Source organism: Anolis sagrei, chromosome 3 (genome assembly GCF_037176765.1).
Source record: "Anolis sagrei isolate rAnoSag1 chromosome 3, rAnoSag1.mat, whole genome shotgun sequence".
NCBI lineage: Eukaryota > Metazoa > Chordata > Lepidosauria > Squamata > Dactyloidae > Anolis > Anolis sagrei.
In genome coordinates this window covers 252,669,013-252,683,865 of record NC_090023.1, presented here as the reverse complement: position 1 = coordinate 252,683,865, position 14,853 = coordinate 252,669,013, and the positions used below count along the sequence as shown (strand labels likewise).

The following is a 14,853-nucleotide window of genomic DNA, read 5'->3' as shown; positions in this document are numbered from 1 at the left end:
AGTTTGCATCAGAAATCAAGATTGTGTAGCACTTTTTCTCCTAAATCCAACCACCTTCTCTCACAGTGTTGCTTTAGCTTCTGAATCAGTTGTCTCCCCTTGGCTCTCTTTCCTCTCCATTTTACAGAGAAATGTATCTGGCAATTTTAATTAGCTTCATCCTTGTAAACTCATTCACATGCTGCTGTTTTGTGACTTTAATTGCGGCCTTAATTCTTACAGGACCATGTGCAGAGGAGATAATTCGATCCTGGGACAGCTGAAAACCGAGAGTAAGTGCTTTGCCTCGCCTCACTGTGCGCTTCGTACTGTTGGGCTTTGAGGACACTAAACTTTGATTGATACGCTATAAAGCACACGTTAGCTGCCACATAATTGCTGGATTGTATAACTAGGAGCACGGGAGGCCTCAATTATGTCAAGACAATCTTCAGAGTAAAGAAAACAAACTAGCAAAACAACATCTGGGTGTCAGATGAAAACAGAATATAGCTGCTGTTTTCAGCATCCCTTTGGATGCAGCTCAAAGTGAATTATTCTTCCTGCTTTCCTCTAGACTAGTGAATGTGGTTTAGTCATAAGAACTGGGAGGACAGGGAGAATCTGAATGCTAGATAGGGTATCTTTGGCCAGACACCACCTTAGGGATGTGTGACTTCCCCTATGGAGCACATTGACATTTTTCTGTGACATGCAACATCCACATTCAGTTTAGGGTCATGGAAATTTGATTGTGTGTTCCTGCATGGCAGGGGATTGGACTGGAAGGTCTTTGTGGTCTCTTCCAACTCTATGATTCTATGAAATTGAGTTCTTTGTACATGGAGATGTCAATTTTTGGCTAACAGACATCTCTCTGCCCTGCTGAAATTGACAGTAGCGTTCCTTCAGTTGTGAATTTCATTGTGCATTCCATTGTACGATCCTATCATCCAATACCAGAATTACATAGGACAATTGAAGATTAAGAAAGATATAAAAAAAACTGGGCCTTTACACAGTTAAAGCTTGTGCACCAGCTGTGACTGTACCTTGAGAAGTCTGAGAAGTTCTCCATGCCTTAGTTAGAAAGTGGACAACTCCCTGTTAAATCAGCTCCACTGGCTGCCGATAAGTTTCTGGTCCCAATTCAAGGTGCAGGTGCACCTACAAAGCCCTAAACAGTTTGGGTCCAGCCTATCTTCATGATCGTATCTTCCCCTATGAACCTGCGTGAGCTTTAAGATCTGCTGGGGAGGCCCTTCTCTCGCTCCCACCTCCATCACAAGCGTGGTTGGTGAGGACGAAGGAGAGAAGGAGAGGGCCTTCTCAGTGGTGACCCCCCCCCCCCCCCGGCTCTGGAACTCTCTCCCCAAGAAGATTAGATTAGCACCCACCCTGTCCACTTTCTGTAAAGACCTAAAAACTTGGATGTGCCAATGTGCCTTTGATTAATCAATTCACTAGATTATTTCGCTCCTGCACTTAAAAATTAGCCCTGTATTGCACAAATTGACTTGGTCCTTCTAGCCCTAACTTATCATCTGGCTATTGAACTTTACTATCAGCTCTGTCCTTATAGTTCTATTGCACAAGCTCTCTTGTCTCTCCCTTTAGTTCTGAACATGTCCACTGTACTCGGCTACTGTTGTTGTTTTATATATATATATATATATATATATATATATATATATATAATATCTCGGCTACTGTTGTTGATTGATGGTTTATGTTTTTATTGTGTTATATTTTAATTCTGTTTGACTGGGCCTAGTCCCCATGTAAGCCGCCCTGAGTCCCTTCGGGGAGATGGTGGCAAGATACAAAAAAAAATTTGTTGTTGTTATTATTATTATTATTACTATTACTATTACTATTATTATTGCTGCTGCTACTGCACATCCCTGATACGGAATTTCAGCTACTGTGTCCTGGTTCTAGAAGACAATGCCCTATTTTAAGAGATGTCAGAAGACAATTCTTTGTTTGACAGTGTCTTGCATGATTCTACACAGTCCAGCTCTCTTTAAAAATAATTATTATTAAAGGAGAAAGAACAAGCTGTCCTGCTTCAGGACAAAGGAGAGCTGACCAATTTGCTAACTCATCAGCTTCTTGTTGAACCAGTAAGATGTTTCTCCTAATGTTTCACCAAAATCTAATCTCCATAACCTTTTCTTCCCACTCTCTTTTTACCTATTCCCCTTTGTGTTCTTCAGTGGGAGAACAGTGGATTAACTATATCTCCTTCTGTGGGCTCCGAAACCATGCTGAGCTGGAAGGGAAACTTGTCACAGAGTTGATCTATGTTCACAGCAAGCTGATGATTGTCGATGACAACACAGTCATAATCGGTACGTGAAAAAGTTGCAGACAATGTGTGTCAATTCTACTTGTGTGAGTATTGTGCCACAGACCAGAGATTTGCAGTACTCTAATCGTTTTCTAAGTTTTTTTTTTAAAACTGCCTTTTGAAAAGCAAGAAATTGAAATTTGTAACTGTAGTGGGAACTAACTTTATTTGGACCTTGGAAATGTAACTACAGTAGAGTCTTGCTTATCCAACCTTCGCTCATCCAATGTTCTGTATTATCCATCGCAGTCTGCCTCCTGCCTGGATCGATAGCTGTTTCAATACATTATGATGTTTTGGTGCTAAATTTGTAAATACCGTAATTACTACATAATGTTATTATGTATTGGAACTGCTTTTTCTGTCGATTTGTTGTAAAACATGATGTTTTGGTGCTTAATTTGTAAAATCATAATGTAATTTGACTTTTAATGGGCTTTTCCTTAATCTCGCCTTATTATCCAACATTTTTCGCTATCCAACGTTATGCCAGCCTGTTTATGTTGGATAAGCGAGACTCTGACGTACAGTTAAAAAATAACTTTCCAAGCTCTGCTCTGGCTGGTGGCAACTGCTGAAAGCACCACAAGTATAGAGGGCATCATTATGTTAAATGGAACCACCTTGCTTGATTCTACACTTGACTCAATGTACTGTTTGAAGAATTAAAATGGACTGGTAAATGACATTTCCATTTTGTCTTTTTCCATGAAGATCTTTTGTGAAGAACCAGACCCATCTGGCTCATATAAAAGTTGTGATTTATCTCACAACTTGGGCAATTTGTCATGTGCTCCTCTGAGAACAGAACATGTTGTGAAATGTGGCTTCTTTATGCCCACATGTGTCCTTCATCAGCTTCTGTTAGAAGGGCAACTAATATGCCAAAAATATGACACCAATTTTCCTGTTTCCCTCTCTCTATCTTTTTCTCTCCCCCCCCCCCCCTCACCCCCACAATTAAGAAAAGCTGACAGCCATGATGTGTTATTCTATTGTTTTGTTAATGTTTTGTGGTTATGTTACATCCTACTCTGGGTAATTTCAGGGGGGAAGAGAAATAATTAAGATCAACAAATATTAAATAATGAAGCAACTAGACTTTTCTGGGAGGTGGGAATAATATTAGTTTGATTTTGTGCAGTTTTGCAGTCATAAAACAATATAAGAGCTTTCTTAACCTTGTTGGAGATAATATAAGTGAAACAAGATCCATGTTCTGTTTTAGGCTAAAGGGTATTTATGTTTTTTCCACATGACTAATATGCATGTGCTAAGGTTTATTTACTGTATTATGCCCTGACCTTCTCACCCAGAGGGGGACTGAGAGCGGCTTACAAATTATGGCAAAATTCAATGCCGCAGTATATGTGCCAGCTGCGCCCATACCTTGGGAAGTCTGACTTGGCCACCATAGTCCATGCTATGGTTACATCTCGTATAGACTACTGCAACGTGCTCTACATGGGGCTGCCTTTGGAGACTATTCGGAAGCTTCAAATGGTCCAGTGAGCGGCAGCCAGGTTGCTAACCGGAGCAGCGCTCAGGGAGCATACAACTCCTCTGTTGCCCCAACTCCACTGCCTGCCAGTTTGCTGCCAGGCACAGTTCAAAGTGCTGGCTTTAGCCTATGAAACCCTAAATGGTTCTGGCCCAGCTTACCTGTCTGAACATATCTCTCCTTATGAACCATATAGAATTTAAGATCATCTGGGGAGGCCCTGTTTTCGATCCCACCTTCTTCGCAGGCGCTTTTGGTGGGGATGAGAGACAGGGCCTTCTCAGTGGTAGCCCCTCTTCTGTGGAACTCCCTCTCTGGGGATATTAGATTGTCCCACTCCCTCCTGACCTTCCAAAAAAAACCCAAAAACCTGACTCTTTGGACAAGCCTTTGAAAATGCAGCGTAATAGATAAACATGGAACTATACAAGAACAGAACATGGAATGGCCTAGATGATGCTATTGGAAAATGAGATTAACAGGAAGACATTGATTTTTATATAATCTAAAATAAGCAATAATGCTTTTCTCTGTTCCCTTAGTTGTACTTACTAGGGCTGGGCGGTTTCGTTCGTTGATTTCGTAATTCGTTATTGATTCGTATTTAAATTAGCTTACGATCCGATATTGAGCCATGCAGGAGCAACTAAAAATCGAAACGAATTTTTCAATTTATTTCGTAATTGTTTCGTAATTGTTTCGAAATCGTTTTGAAATTGTTTCGTTATTATTTCCGTATGTCTGGTGCAAGTTTTATAATTGTTGTTTGTTTTATCAGTGATAAAAAAATAAATTATCACACCAACAGTCAACAACAGAGGGAGAGGGAAGCTTCAGAAGTTCCCCCTGTCCCATTTGGAGGGTTTTTTTAGCATATTGCGCAATCGCGTCCGCCATTAACGAATCAATTTGAAATTTACGAAATTTCATAAACAACGAATTTTTTTTAAAAGAAAAATTCAGAATTCTTTTAAAAAACGAAACGCAATGGACCCCCTAAAAACAAAACGAGTTTAGAAACAAATTTTTCTGTTGTTACCCAGGCCTAGTACTTACTACTAAACATGTAGTTACTCCTTACATTAAGTTGGGATGGGGTTTCAAATGAAGATCGGTTTGCATCTTCCACCACAACCCCCCATGGGAATTATTCATTCCAAAAGGACCTTTTTTTATAGGAAGGGTATTTCTAATTCAAGTGGCTCAGGATTCCATAGGATTCAGTCATGATAACTGAAGTAGAATTGTAGTGCTATAACTACATATTCATACTGTGGAAAAACCTCATGTTGCGCAGCCATTCAAAGATAAGAAATTTCAGGGGATGTCGCTGGGAAATTATAGAGTTGAAAGAGACCTAACTTTCAAATCCCAACTTCTCATCTAATTTTCTGTCCATGCAGCGATCTCAATTAAAGCATCCTTTGATAGTTGTGAATTCAGGTTTCCAAACAAGGAGGATACACTACTTTCCAAGATAGTGCATTCTACTGCCAAACAGAAAGTACCTTTGGGGAGATAGAGCCGAATATAAATAAGTTATTGACCTATCATCTGGTCAGAAGTGTTATCTCAACTGCTTCAATTTTAGTTTTACTGTAGAATTCTGATAGAACTAGACCTACATAGTAGCCATTTCATGGCATTGTCAGTTGAAAAGTTGTAAGCAACATCCATGAATTTCACCCACCTATCATTTAGAGACGATCTTTTAAAAAAATGCAGTTGGTTTAGCTACACTTTTGTTCAGAAGGTTAGATGACAATAATAGGGCTCCTTGGCAGGGCTGTGGGTTAAACTGTTGAGCTGCTGAACTTGCTGACCGAAAGGTTGGTGGTTCAGATTCGGGGAGCAGGGTGAGCTCCTGCTGCTAAGCACAGCTTCTGCCAACCTAGCAGTTTGAAAAACATTCAAGTGTGAGTAGATCAATAGGTACTGTAATATTCTTCGTGTCACAGACTCACCAGCCAGCAGGGTTGTTTATTCAAGCATGAGTAGGGGTAACAACAACCTTTACTACAGAGAGAGAGCTTTTATCACACATCCAGTAGTAAAATACATTGCAGGTGTGGCCACCAAAGGCTGTGTCTTAAAGACACACTATACTACAGGTACCACTTCTGCAGGAAGTTAATGGCACTCCATGCAGTCATGCTGGCCACATGACCATGGAGGTGTCTACGGACAATGCCAGTTTTTCGGCTTAGAAATGGAGATGGGCACCACCCCTGGGAATAGGACATGACTAGACTTAATGTCAGGGAAAACCTTTATCTTTACTTTACTTTACTTTAAACAGACATCCTACCCATTGTGAAATACCTTTCATTATGCATTCATAAACACTCCAGTGGCCAAAGTACATTTTACAATTCATATGTAATATTATTGCTTACTCTTGAAATGAGATGCATTGGAATATATTGGAATTCTCATTGTGCTCGGAAAATACTCCAGGTTAAGATGTGCAATCAAAGTTTGTTTTTCAAAAAAAAAAAAAGACTGTATGGATAAATTATGGATTGGATTTGCACGCATTTCTTGCTGGTAGCCATGAATTCTGTTTTAAAGAAAATAAATCATGATTTTGATTATGATATCCCCAAATGGGAAGCTAGTCAGGGAAGGCACTATAGCAAATCCCATTGACTCTGACAAATTGATCTATCTACCTTGTTTTGTCAGAGTTCATTAGAAGAGTGACAACACAATCCTATAGCTATCTACTGAATTTAATTCCAATTCCATTCACTGGGGCTTACTTCTAGATAATTGAGTGAAGGGTTTTACTCTTAACAGAGATATCCCAGTTGCTTAAATTTCGAGTATAAATTGTACCATTTCTTCTAGTGAAAATTGATTGTGAGTCTCCTAAAAATCAATGTTTTTAATACACATACCCCTAAAAAACCATATATTTGAAACTTCATTTAGTAAGATGAAAAATTGCATACAGAAATGTATAAATTTTAAAATGTGTGAAAATATGTGTGTGTTTTTTTAATGTAGAAAATACACCGGTTACTTTGCAAGAAGGAATGAGCAACATTTTGTAATCTGATTTCAAATGAGAACGTGACAGGAATGCAGATGAGATTTGGGGAAACCCAGTATTATTGAAACTGGTTTAGCATCTTTATTTTAGAAGGATTGCTGGATATTCTGCACTTTTCCAAGGTTTCCTTTCATTGACCAATTTCCAATTGCTTTTGCAATTATTCCACACCAGCACTCTTTTTTAAAAAGAAAAAAGTCCTCTTCCTCCTCTAATAATACTGACCTGAAAACTGTTAATGATATACACATGCCCGTGCTTTCTTTTATTTGGGGCTCAAGGAAATGCATGATTAGAGTGTTATCCTCCACCTGCCTGATCACAGCCACTGGAATATGAATAAATAAATAGTCTGGAGGCAGCCTATCAATGAAATTGGGGTGAAGCATACAAATTGTGGTCTTTTTGTCCTCCTGTGGCAGATTAATTGACTGGCATCACCAAATTTGAACTATTTTGCTTATAATACAGCTCAACTTCATGTATTAGAACCAGTGTTAGTATGCATTAAGGTCAAATCTGAATTGTAAATTGCTGTGGTACTTCTAAGTATTTTAAGTGAATTGCTTTGTTGATACCAAGTGTTTTCTGAGTAGCTTTCCCTCCTTCCGCCCTCTCTCTAATAGGCTCAGCTAACATCAATGACCGCAGCATGCTAGGGAAACGAGACAGTGAAATGGCTGTTGTTGTGCAGGACACGGACACTGTTCCTTCTGTCATGGATGGAGAGGACTACAAAGCTGGAAGATTTGCTCAGTCTCTCCGCCTTCAGTGCTTTAGGTATCACACATATCAAATGTCATGATGAAACATCTCTCTCTATATATATGCTCTGTTTGTTTTGAGTGACATCATAACTCAAAAATCGCTGTACTAATTGCCACCAAATTTGGCCACAAGACACCTTCTAACCCAGGGAGTGACCATCACTCAAAACATTTTGATTTTGTCATTTGAGAGTTGTAGTTGCTGGGATTTATAGTTACAATCAAAGAGCACTCTGAACTCCACCAATGATGGAATTGAACCAAACTTGGAACACAGAACTCCCATGACCAACAGAAATCACTAGAAGGGTTTGGTGGGCATTGACCTTGAATTGTAGTTCACCTACATCCAGAGAGCACTGTGGACTCAAACAATGAAGGATCTAGACCAAACTTGGCATGAATATTCCATATGCCCAAGTTTGAACACAGATTGAGTTTGGGGGAATAGACCTTGGCATTTGGGAGTTGTAGTGCTGGGATTTATAGTACACCTATAATCAAAGAGCATTCTGAAACCCACCAATGACAGAATTGGGCCAAACTTCCCACACATAACTTCCATGACCAACAGAAAATACTGTGTGTTTCTGGTGGGGTTTGGTGACCTTTCTGACACCCCCTTGCAACCCCCCCAGGGACCTCGACCTCCAGGTTGATCAATGCTGCCTTAAGGCCACCCAGTCCAACTCCCTTCACCAGGGCAAGAAAACATAAATCAAAGCCCTCCCGACAAAGAGTCATCCAGCCATAGATATAGATAGATATATATGATTCACGCACAGACATGACAGATATGTATCATAGATTTGAAAGAGACCCCTAAAGAAGGACAATTATACGTTGCATGTCCCAGAGTAAGCAAACCAGACAATCTCTACATCAACAATGACAAAGGAACAACAAGAAATACTGTTTACCCACAAACATAAAGAAATTATATATATTAGAAACCAACACTGTCTCATTACTTTATTTTCCAGATCACTAGACTGGGCCACAGCAATGCATGGCAGGGGACGGCTAGTACTTTATAAACAATAGATCTTCCAAGTTTTGCAGTGCAGATTTATGCTTGAGTTTACTACCAGGAGACTAAGTAGGATTACAGCCTTGAGGTTATGTGGTCACTCTATCCATTATGTATGAAATCAAATGTGGGGTTTTTTTTTTCACTGAAGGAACTACTTTCAATTAACAATACCAGGAGACAGTGACTCCTCTTCTCTTTACAGCTCCAGAATTTGCCCTCCCATGGGTAGGGCAGGGGTAGGGGGCAGGGGTATCTCTATTATTAGGAATAGTGGGGTGTCCACTGGAGGTAATAAGTGAGGTGCAGCTGTAGCAGTTTTGTGCCTATTATTTATTTATTTACTGTATTTGTGTACCACCCCTCTCAGCCTTCCGGCGACTCGAAGTGGTAGGTTGAAGGCCATAGGTTCAATCCCTGGGATCTCTAGGAAGGACTATAACTCTGAACAATTGCCATGGGCATTCTGCCTGGAAGATTCTGAGTATTACAGTTGCAAAAGGCAGATTTTTCCAAGCTCTGCAGAATAGTTTTGTCAGAAAGCCTTAAGAGAATCTGTAGTCAGTACTGAGATTCTGTGTTCCAAGAAGATACTTTGTTGTTTATTGTGTTCCTTCAAGTCACTTCAGACCCATGGCAACCCTAAGGTGACCCTATTTTCATGGCAATGTTTGTTCGGAGGGAGTTTGCCATTCCCTTTCCATGAAACTAGGGAGTGTGACTTGCCTGAGGTCACTCAGTGAGTTTCCATGGCCTAGTGTGCATTTGAACCCTGGTCTTCAGACTCCAGGTCTAACCATTCAACCACTACACCATGCTGGCTCATTCTAAGAAGTATAGAGACTTCTGGTTGACATGGTGGCAAGGGAAAAGAAGATAAGTGTATATAGAGGGGTGTTTTTTTTTTTTTTGCAATATAGAGGGGTTTGTTTTTTTTGCAGCTTCCATCCCAATATATGTATGTGCTGCAAATTAAACCAAAGTATTGTCGAAGGCTTTCATGGCCGGAATCACTCAGTTCTTGTGGGTTTTTTCGGGCTATATGGCCATGTTCTAGAGGCATTTCTCCTGACGTTTCGCCTGCATCTATGGCAAGCATCCTCAGAGGGTCTGGTTGCAATTAGTACAATGGGTTTATATATCTGTGGAATGGTTGGGGTTCCTGGACCATCTTAACAGCATCCATCCAAACATCCAGTTCACCATGGAAAAAGAAAATGAAGGAAGACTGCCTTTTCTAGATGTCCTAGTCATCCGCAAACCAGATCAACAATTGGGTCACACCGTCTACAGAAAACCCACACACACAGATAGATATCTACATAAAAACTCCAACCATCACCCAAGTCAAAAAAGAAGCACCATCAAAGCCTTGGCAGACCGTGCAAAAAGAATCTGCGAACCCCACCTCCTCCAAGATGAACTGAACCACCTCAACTGGGCTCTCCAGGCCAATGGATACTCCACCTCAGACATCAGAAGAGCTACAAGACCAAGAACAAACCACGAGAGTAAAGATGAAGATCCACCCCGAGGAAAAGTGTTCCTGCCATACATCAAGGGAACCACTGACCGCATAGGGAAGCTGATGAGGAAACACAACATACAAACAATCTACAAACCCACCAAGAAAATCCAACAAATGCTACGTTCAGCAAAGGACAAGAGGGATCCTCTCACCTCTGCAGGAGTCTACCGTATACCATGCAGCTGTGGACAAGTCTACATAGGGACCACCAAACGCAGCGCCCAGACACGCATCAAGGAACATGAAAGGCACTGCAGACTACTTCAACCAGAGAAGTCAGCCATAGCAGAGCACCTGATGAACCAGCCTGGACACAGCATATTATTTGAGAACACAGAAATGCTGGACCACACCAACAACCACCATGTCAGACTACACAGAGAAGCCATTGAAATCCACAAGCATGTGGACAATTTCAACAGAAAGGAAGAGACCATGAAAATGAACAAAATCTGGCTACCAGTTTTAAAAAACTCTAAAATTTTAACAGCTAAACATCAGAGAGGAAGAAACCAGGCACAGATTAACAACTCCCAGCAACAGATTTTCCCAGACTCAGGCAGGCCTTCAAATGCTAATGAAGGTGATTAGCTAACATTCACACCTAACTGCAGCAGGGAAGAGCTCCTTGCCCCACCCCAACCATTCCACAGATATATAAACCCATTGTACTAATTGCAACCAGACCCTCTGAGGATGCTTGCCATAGATGCAGGCGAAACGTCAGGAGAAATGCCTCTAGAACATGGCCATATAGCCCGAAAAAACCCACAAGAACTGAGTAAACCAAAGTAGCTAGCTCTTGTCATGTCTATTTTGACCTTTTCTATGTCAAGAAAGGAACATTTCAGTTCAACCTCAATTGATAGTCTGGTTTTTAAATGTGGTGGTTCTTTGCACTAGTGCTCAAATCATGAGCCAAAATGAGATGAGGATATCTTAAATCCATTTTGCAATACTCCCAACATGCTGTCCATTTCCCATTGAGGCCTTTTGGAATTTGGAGGCTAATAGGAAAGGCAACGGGAAACATAAGAACTTATCTCATACCAAGTCTGGCCATTGATCTGTCAAGTCCAATATTACCACTTCCTATCATCAGAGTCGGAGCCCCCGGTGGCGCAGTGGGTTAAAGCACTGAGCTGCTGAGCTTGTTGATCGAAAGGTCGCAGGTTCGATTCCGGGGAGCGGCGTGAGCTTCCGCTGTCAGCTCTAGCTTCTGCTAGCTTCGAAAACATGCAAATGTGAGTAGATCAATAGGTACCGCTCCGGCGGGAAGGTAACGGTGCTCCATGCAATCATGCCGGCCACATGACCTTGGAGGTGTCTACGGACAACGCTGGCTCTTCGGCTTAGAAATGGAGATGAGCACCACACCCCAGAGTCAGACATGACTGGACTTAATGTCAGGGGACAACCTTTACCTTTATCTTTATCATCAGAGCTATAAGCAAGATTCTTCTCTAGCCCAGTTTTGAGATCCCTAGTTGTCATCCATCAAAGTACTAACACCAGTAGCCTTGTTATTCTCAAATAAGATAAGATTTTAGGATGTGTTTGGGATGGTATGTGGTTTCGTCTTATGATCTTCTGTATTTGACATGGACACATGTCGTTAGTTTCCAGAAGAATCTCATAGTTACAATGTTGGACTAAAATCCAGTGTCCCAGCCTTCCCTAACCTGGAACCTTGCAGTGTTGGACTTCAATCTCAACTTCCCAGCCAGCATGGATATCATGTCAGAGTGATGCGGTAGAGTTTATGGCTCAATCCTTCTGGAGAGCAACAGATTGGGTACATTGCTGTTGGTTGAGAATGCTCAATGGTAGAATATATGTCCTACCTTCAGAAAATCCCAGCCTCCTGAGTTAAAAGTAACACTTACAGGAAAGATTGTTCCTAGCCTGAGACTTGATGCCTGTCAAAGTAGACAATATGAGCTTGATGGGCGACTAACTGACCTGGCATGTGTCCACACATGCCATGCTCATAGTAATTTGATATCATTGTATCTTCCATCACTCCATTTTATGGAATTCTGGGATTTGTAGTTTGGTGTAATTTGGTATTTCAGATTCTCTGTTAAAGAGCTCTAGTGTTGTATTTGGCAGGGGATGGATTAGAGGTCTCTAGCAGAGGATTTGAAGAACCTCAACAAATTACAAATTTCAGGTTCTGTAGGATAAAACCATGGCAAATTAAATGGTATCAAGCTGCTGTAATTTTGCACTGTGCATCTTTCTCAGCATGAGGAAGCTTCCTATGATGCTATCATTTTGATTTATGATTTAACCTCTTGTCATTTCCAGCTTGAAAACTTGCATCCAATTTACACTAAGTTTGGCCACATGTACACCTTACCCTTCCCAATCTTCCTTAATGTACTGTCTTCTCATTTAAAGGCGTCTTTATTTGAAAAGACTCTCCAAAATGAATGCTGCCACTGCCAGAGTGTGAAATACAATTAGCAGGGCTTCTTGAATTGCAAGCGCTATCAAACTGACCAGATGAATGGCAGGGGAGCTGCCACAGAGTACATTAACCAGGGTTTTCTTTGACATATATCTACTTCTCTGAAATCCACACCTCTTGGGCAATCCACCTGGACAGTATGAAAAAAAACAGGACAGAGCAATCAGAAACTTCATAATCAATTTCAAACTTTGGTTGTCTTTGACTCAGGAAACTTCCATTTTTTTCCCCCTAACACCTTTTTTACTGTGTATTTTTGATTCCAAGAACAATCATCCCAAAGTACCAATACTGTTACATTTCCATGTGTTCCTTATTTTCTCCCGTCCTCAGAGTTGTCTTTGGCAGTTCAGTTGACGCAAATGATCTCCAAGATCCTGTTAGTGACAAATTCTTCAAGGAAGTGTGGGTTGCTACAGCTGCACGCAATGCCACAATTTTTGATAAGGTAAAATACTTATTTGTCGCTGTTGTACCTTTTGCTGTTGAAAGATGTAAAGGGAAGTGCAGATGACCTGGTTTTGCAGGTTAAAAGGTAAATCTAGACACATAGGGAGTCAAAGAATGTTGGTTAGACTTTACAGAGTTCAGTTGTTTGCTAGTTTTGCCTGAAAATCTTCACCAACATATTTTATTTTTTCCTCCACAAAGTAGAAAGTCTGGGAGATGAATAAACTTAGCAAATATTGTCAATTAAATGCAGGCAGCATGACTTTCTTAAAATAATTCGGGCAATTTTGAAATTGGAGATGAATTTTCTTGTGGTGCAGCAGGCTAAACCACTGAGCTGCTGAACTTGCTGACTGAAAAGTTGGCGGTTTCTAATCCAGGGAGCAATGTGAGCTCCTACTGTTAGACCCAGCTTCTGCCAACCTAGAAGTTCATAAACATACAAATGTGAGTAGATCAATAAGTACCACTTCTGTGAAAGGTAACAGCACTTCATGCAGTCATGCTGGCCACATGACCTTGGAGGTGTTTACGGACAACACTGGCTCTTCAGCTTAGACATGGAGATGGGCACCACTCCCCAGAGTCTGACACGACTAGACTTAATGTCAGGGGAAACATTTACCTTTACCTTATACATATATAAATCTAGACATTCTAGTACTAAAAATCAGCCTTAAAAAACTGGGGTTTACTTATCCATGGGTCAATGTTATTTTTTATTTTAAAGAGATTTGTCTTCTTTTCTGAACAGAGTACTGAAAAGCAGGGCTTAGGTCATCATAGAAAAACCCAAAAGAAGCCTTGGACACCCCCCCCCCCCTCAAAACACACACACACACACCACCACCATGGCACCACCTTTTGGCCTATTTGAATTGTCTGGGTGAAAATGTTTTCCCCTCTCCATAGAATGGCCTTTTACTTATCTACAGGTCATATCTACATCCATAACGTTGGCCACCAAACCTGCCCTCAAATGAGGTTGACTTACACAGGAATATAAATGGTTCTATTCTAGAGCTTTAGTAATGTTATGCTCTTCTAATGACTTCTATCCTTTATCTCATCCAACATTTCTTGAATTAGGTTTTCCGATGCCTTCCCAGTGACCAGGTAACCAACTTAGCCCAGTTACGGGAATTCATCACCATACCAAAACTTGCTTGTGAGAATCCTTCAAAAGCAGCAGAAGAACTCAAGAAGATCCGAGGATTTCTAGTCCAGTTCCCTTTTCGTTTTCTAGATGAAGAAAATTTGCTTCCTTCTGTTGGAACAAAAGAATCCATGGTTCCCATGGAAACTTGGACTTAAAACGACTTAGCCTAATTTGGATTTTTTTTTTTAAAAAAAACGGGAAAAAAAACAGGGTCCCGTGGAAACCTCCTGGATGAATTCTGGTTGCCTGGGACCTTTTTGCCCTTGGAAGAGAAGCCTGCACTGATCCAGAAGTGCCTTTGATGGGGGAAAAATCTGATATATCAGGGAAGAACAATGGATAACTGACAAATTCTACCTACTAATAAGTTATGCTATATTTAAACAACCTGAAAATGAAGGAAATGCAAACCAAGAGTCTATAAATCATACTACAAGACACTGCATTTGTTCCATGCATGCTTAGTTTCCATGTCTGGTTCTTTGAAACAGAATCTAAACAACTGGGATATGCCATCGGCTGATAATATCCATTGGTTCAACTGTTCAATATCTGGGA

General features: G+C 40.7%; 1 protein-coding gene across 2 annotated transcripts in view; it reads left to right on the top strand.

Moving 5' to 3' along the window:
- Positions 1-14,478, top strand: part of PLD1 (phospholipase D1) — a 133,095-nt gene extending 118,617 nt beyond the window's left edge. For both annotated transcript variants that reach the window (XM_067466046.1, XM_067466045.1), the window contains exons 22-26: positions 223-272; positions 2,199-2,333; positions 7,515-7,668; positions 13,020-13,134; positions 14,226-14,478. In XM_067466046.1, coding sequence (XP_067322147.1) covers positions 223-272; positions 2,199-2,333; positions 7,515-7,668; positions 13,020-13,134; positions 14,226-14,450 — 679 coding nt within the window. In that variant the 3' untranslated portion in view covers positions 14,451-14,478. The remainder of the gene's footprint in view (positions 1-222; positions 273-2,198; positions 2,334-7,514; positions 7,669-13,019; positions 13,135-14,225) is intronic.
- Positions 14,479-14,853: the final 375 nt, after the last annotated feature.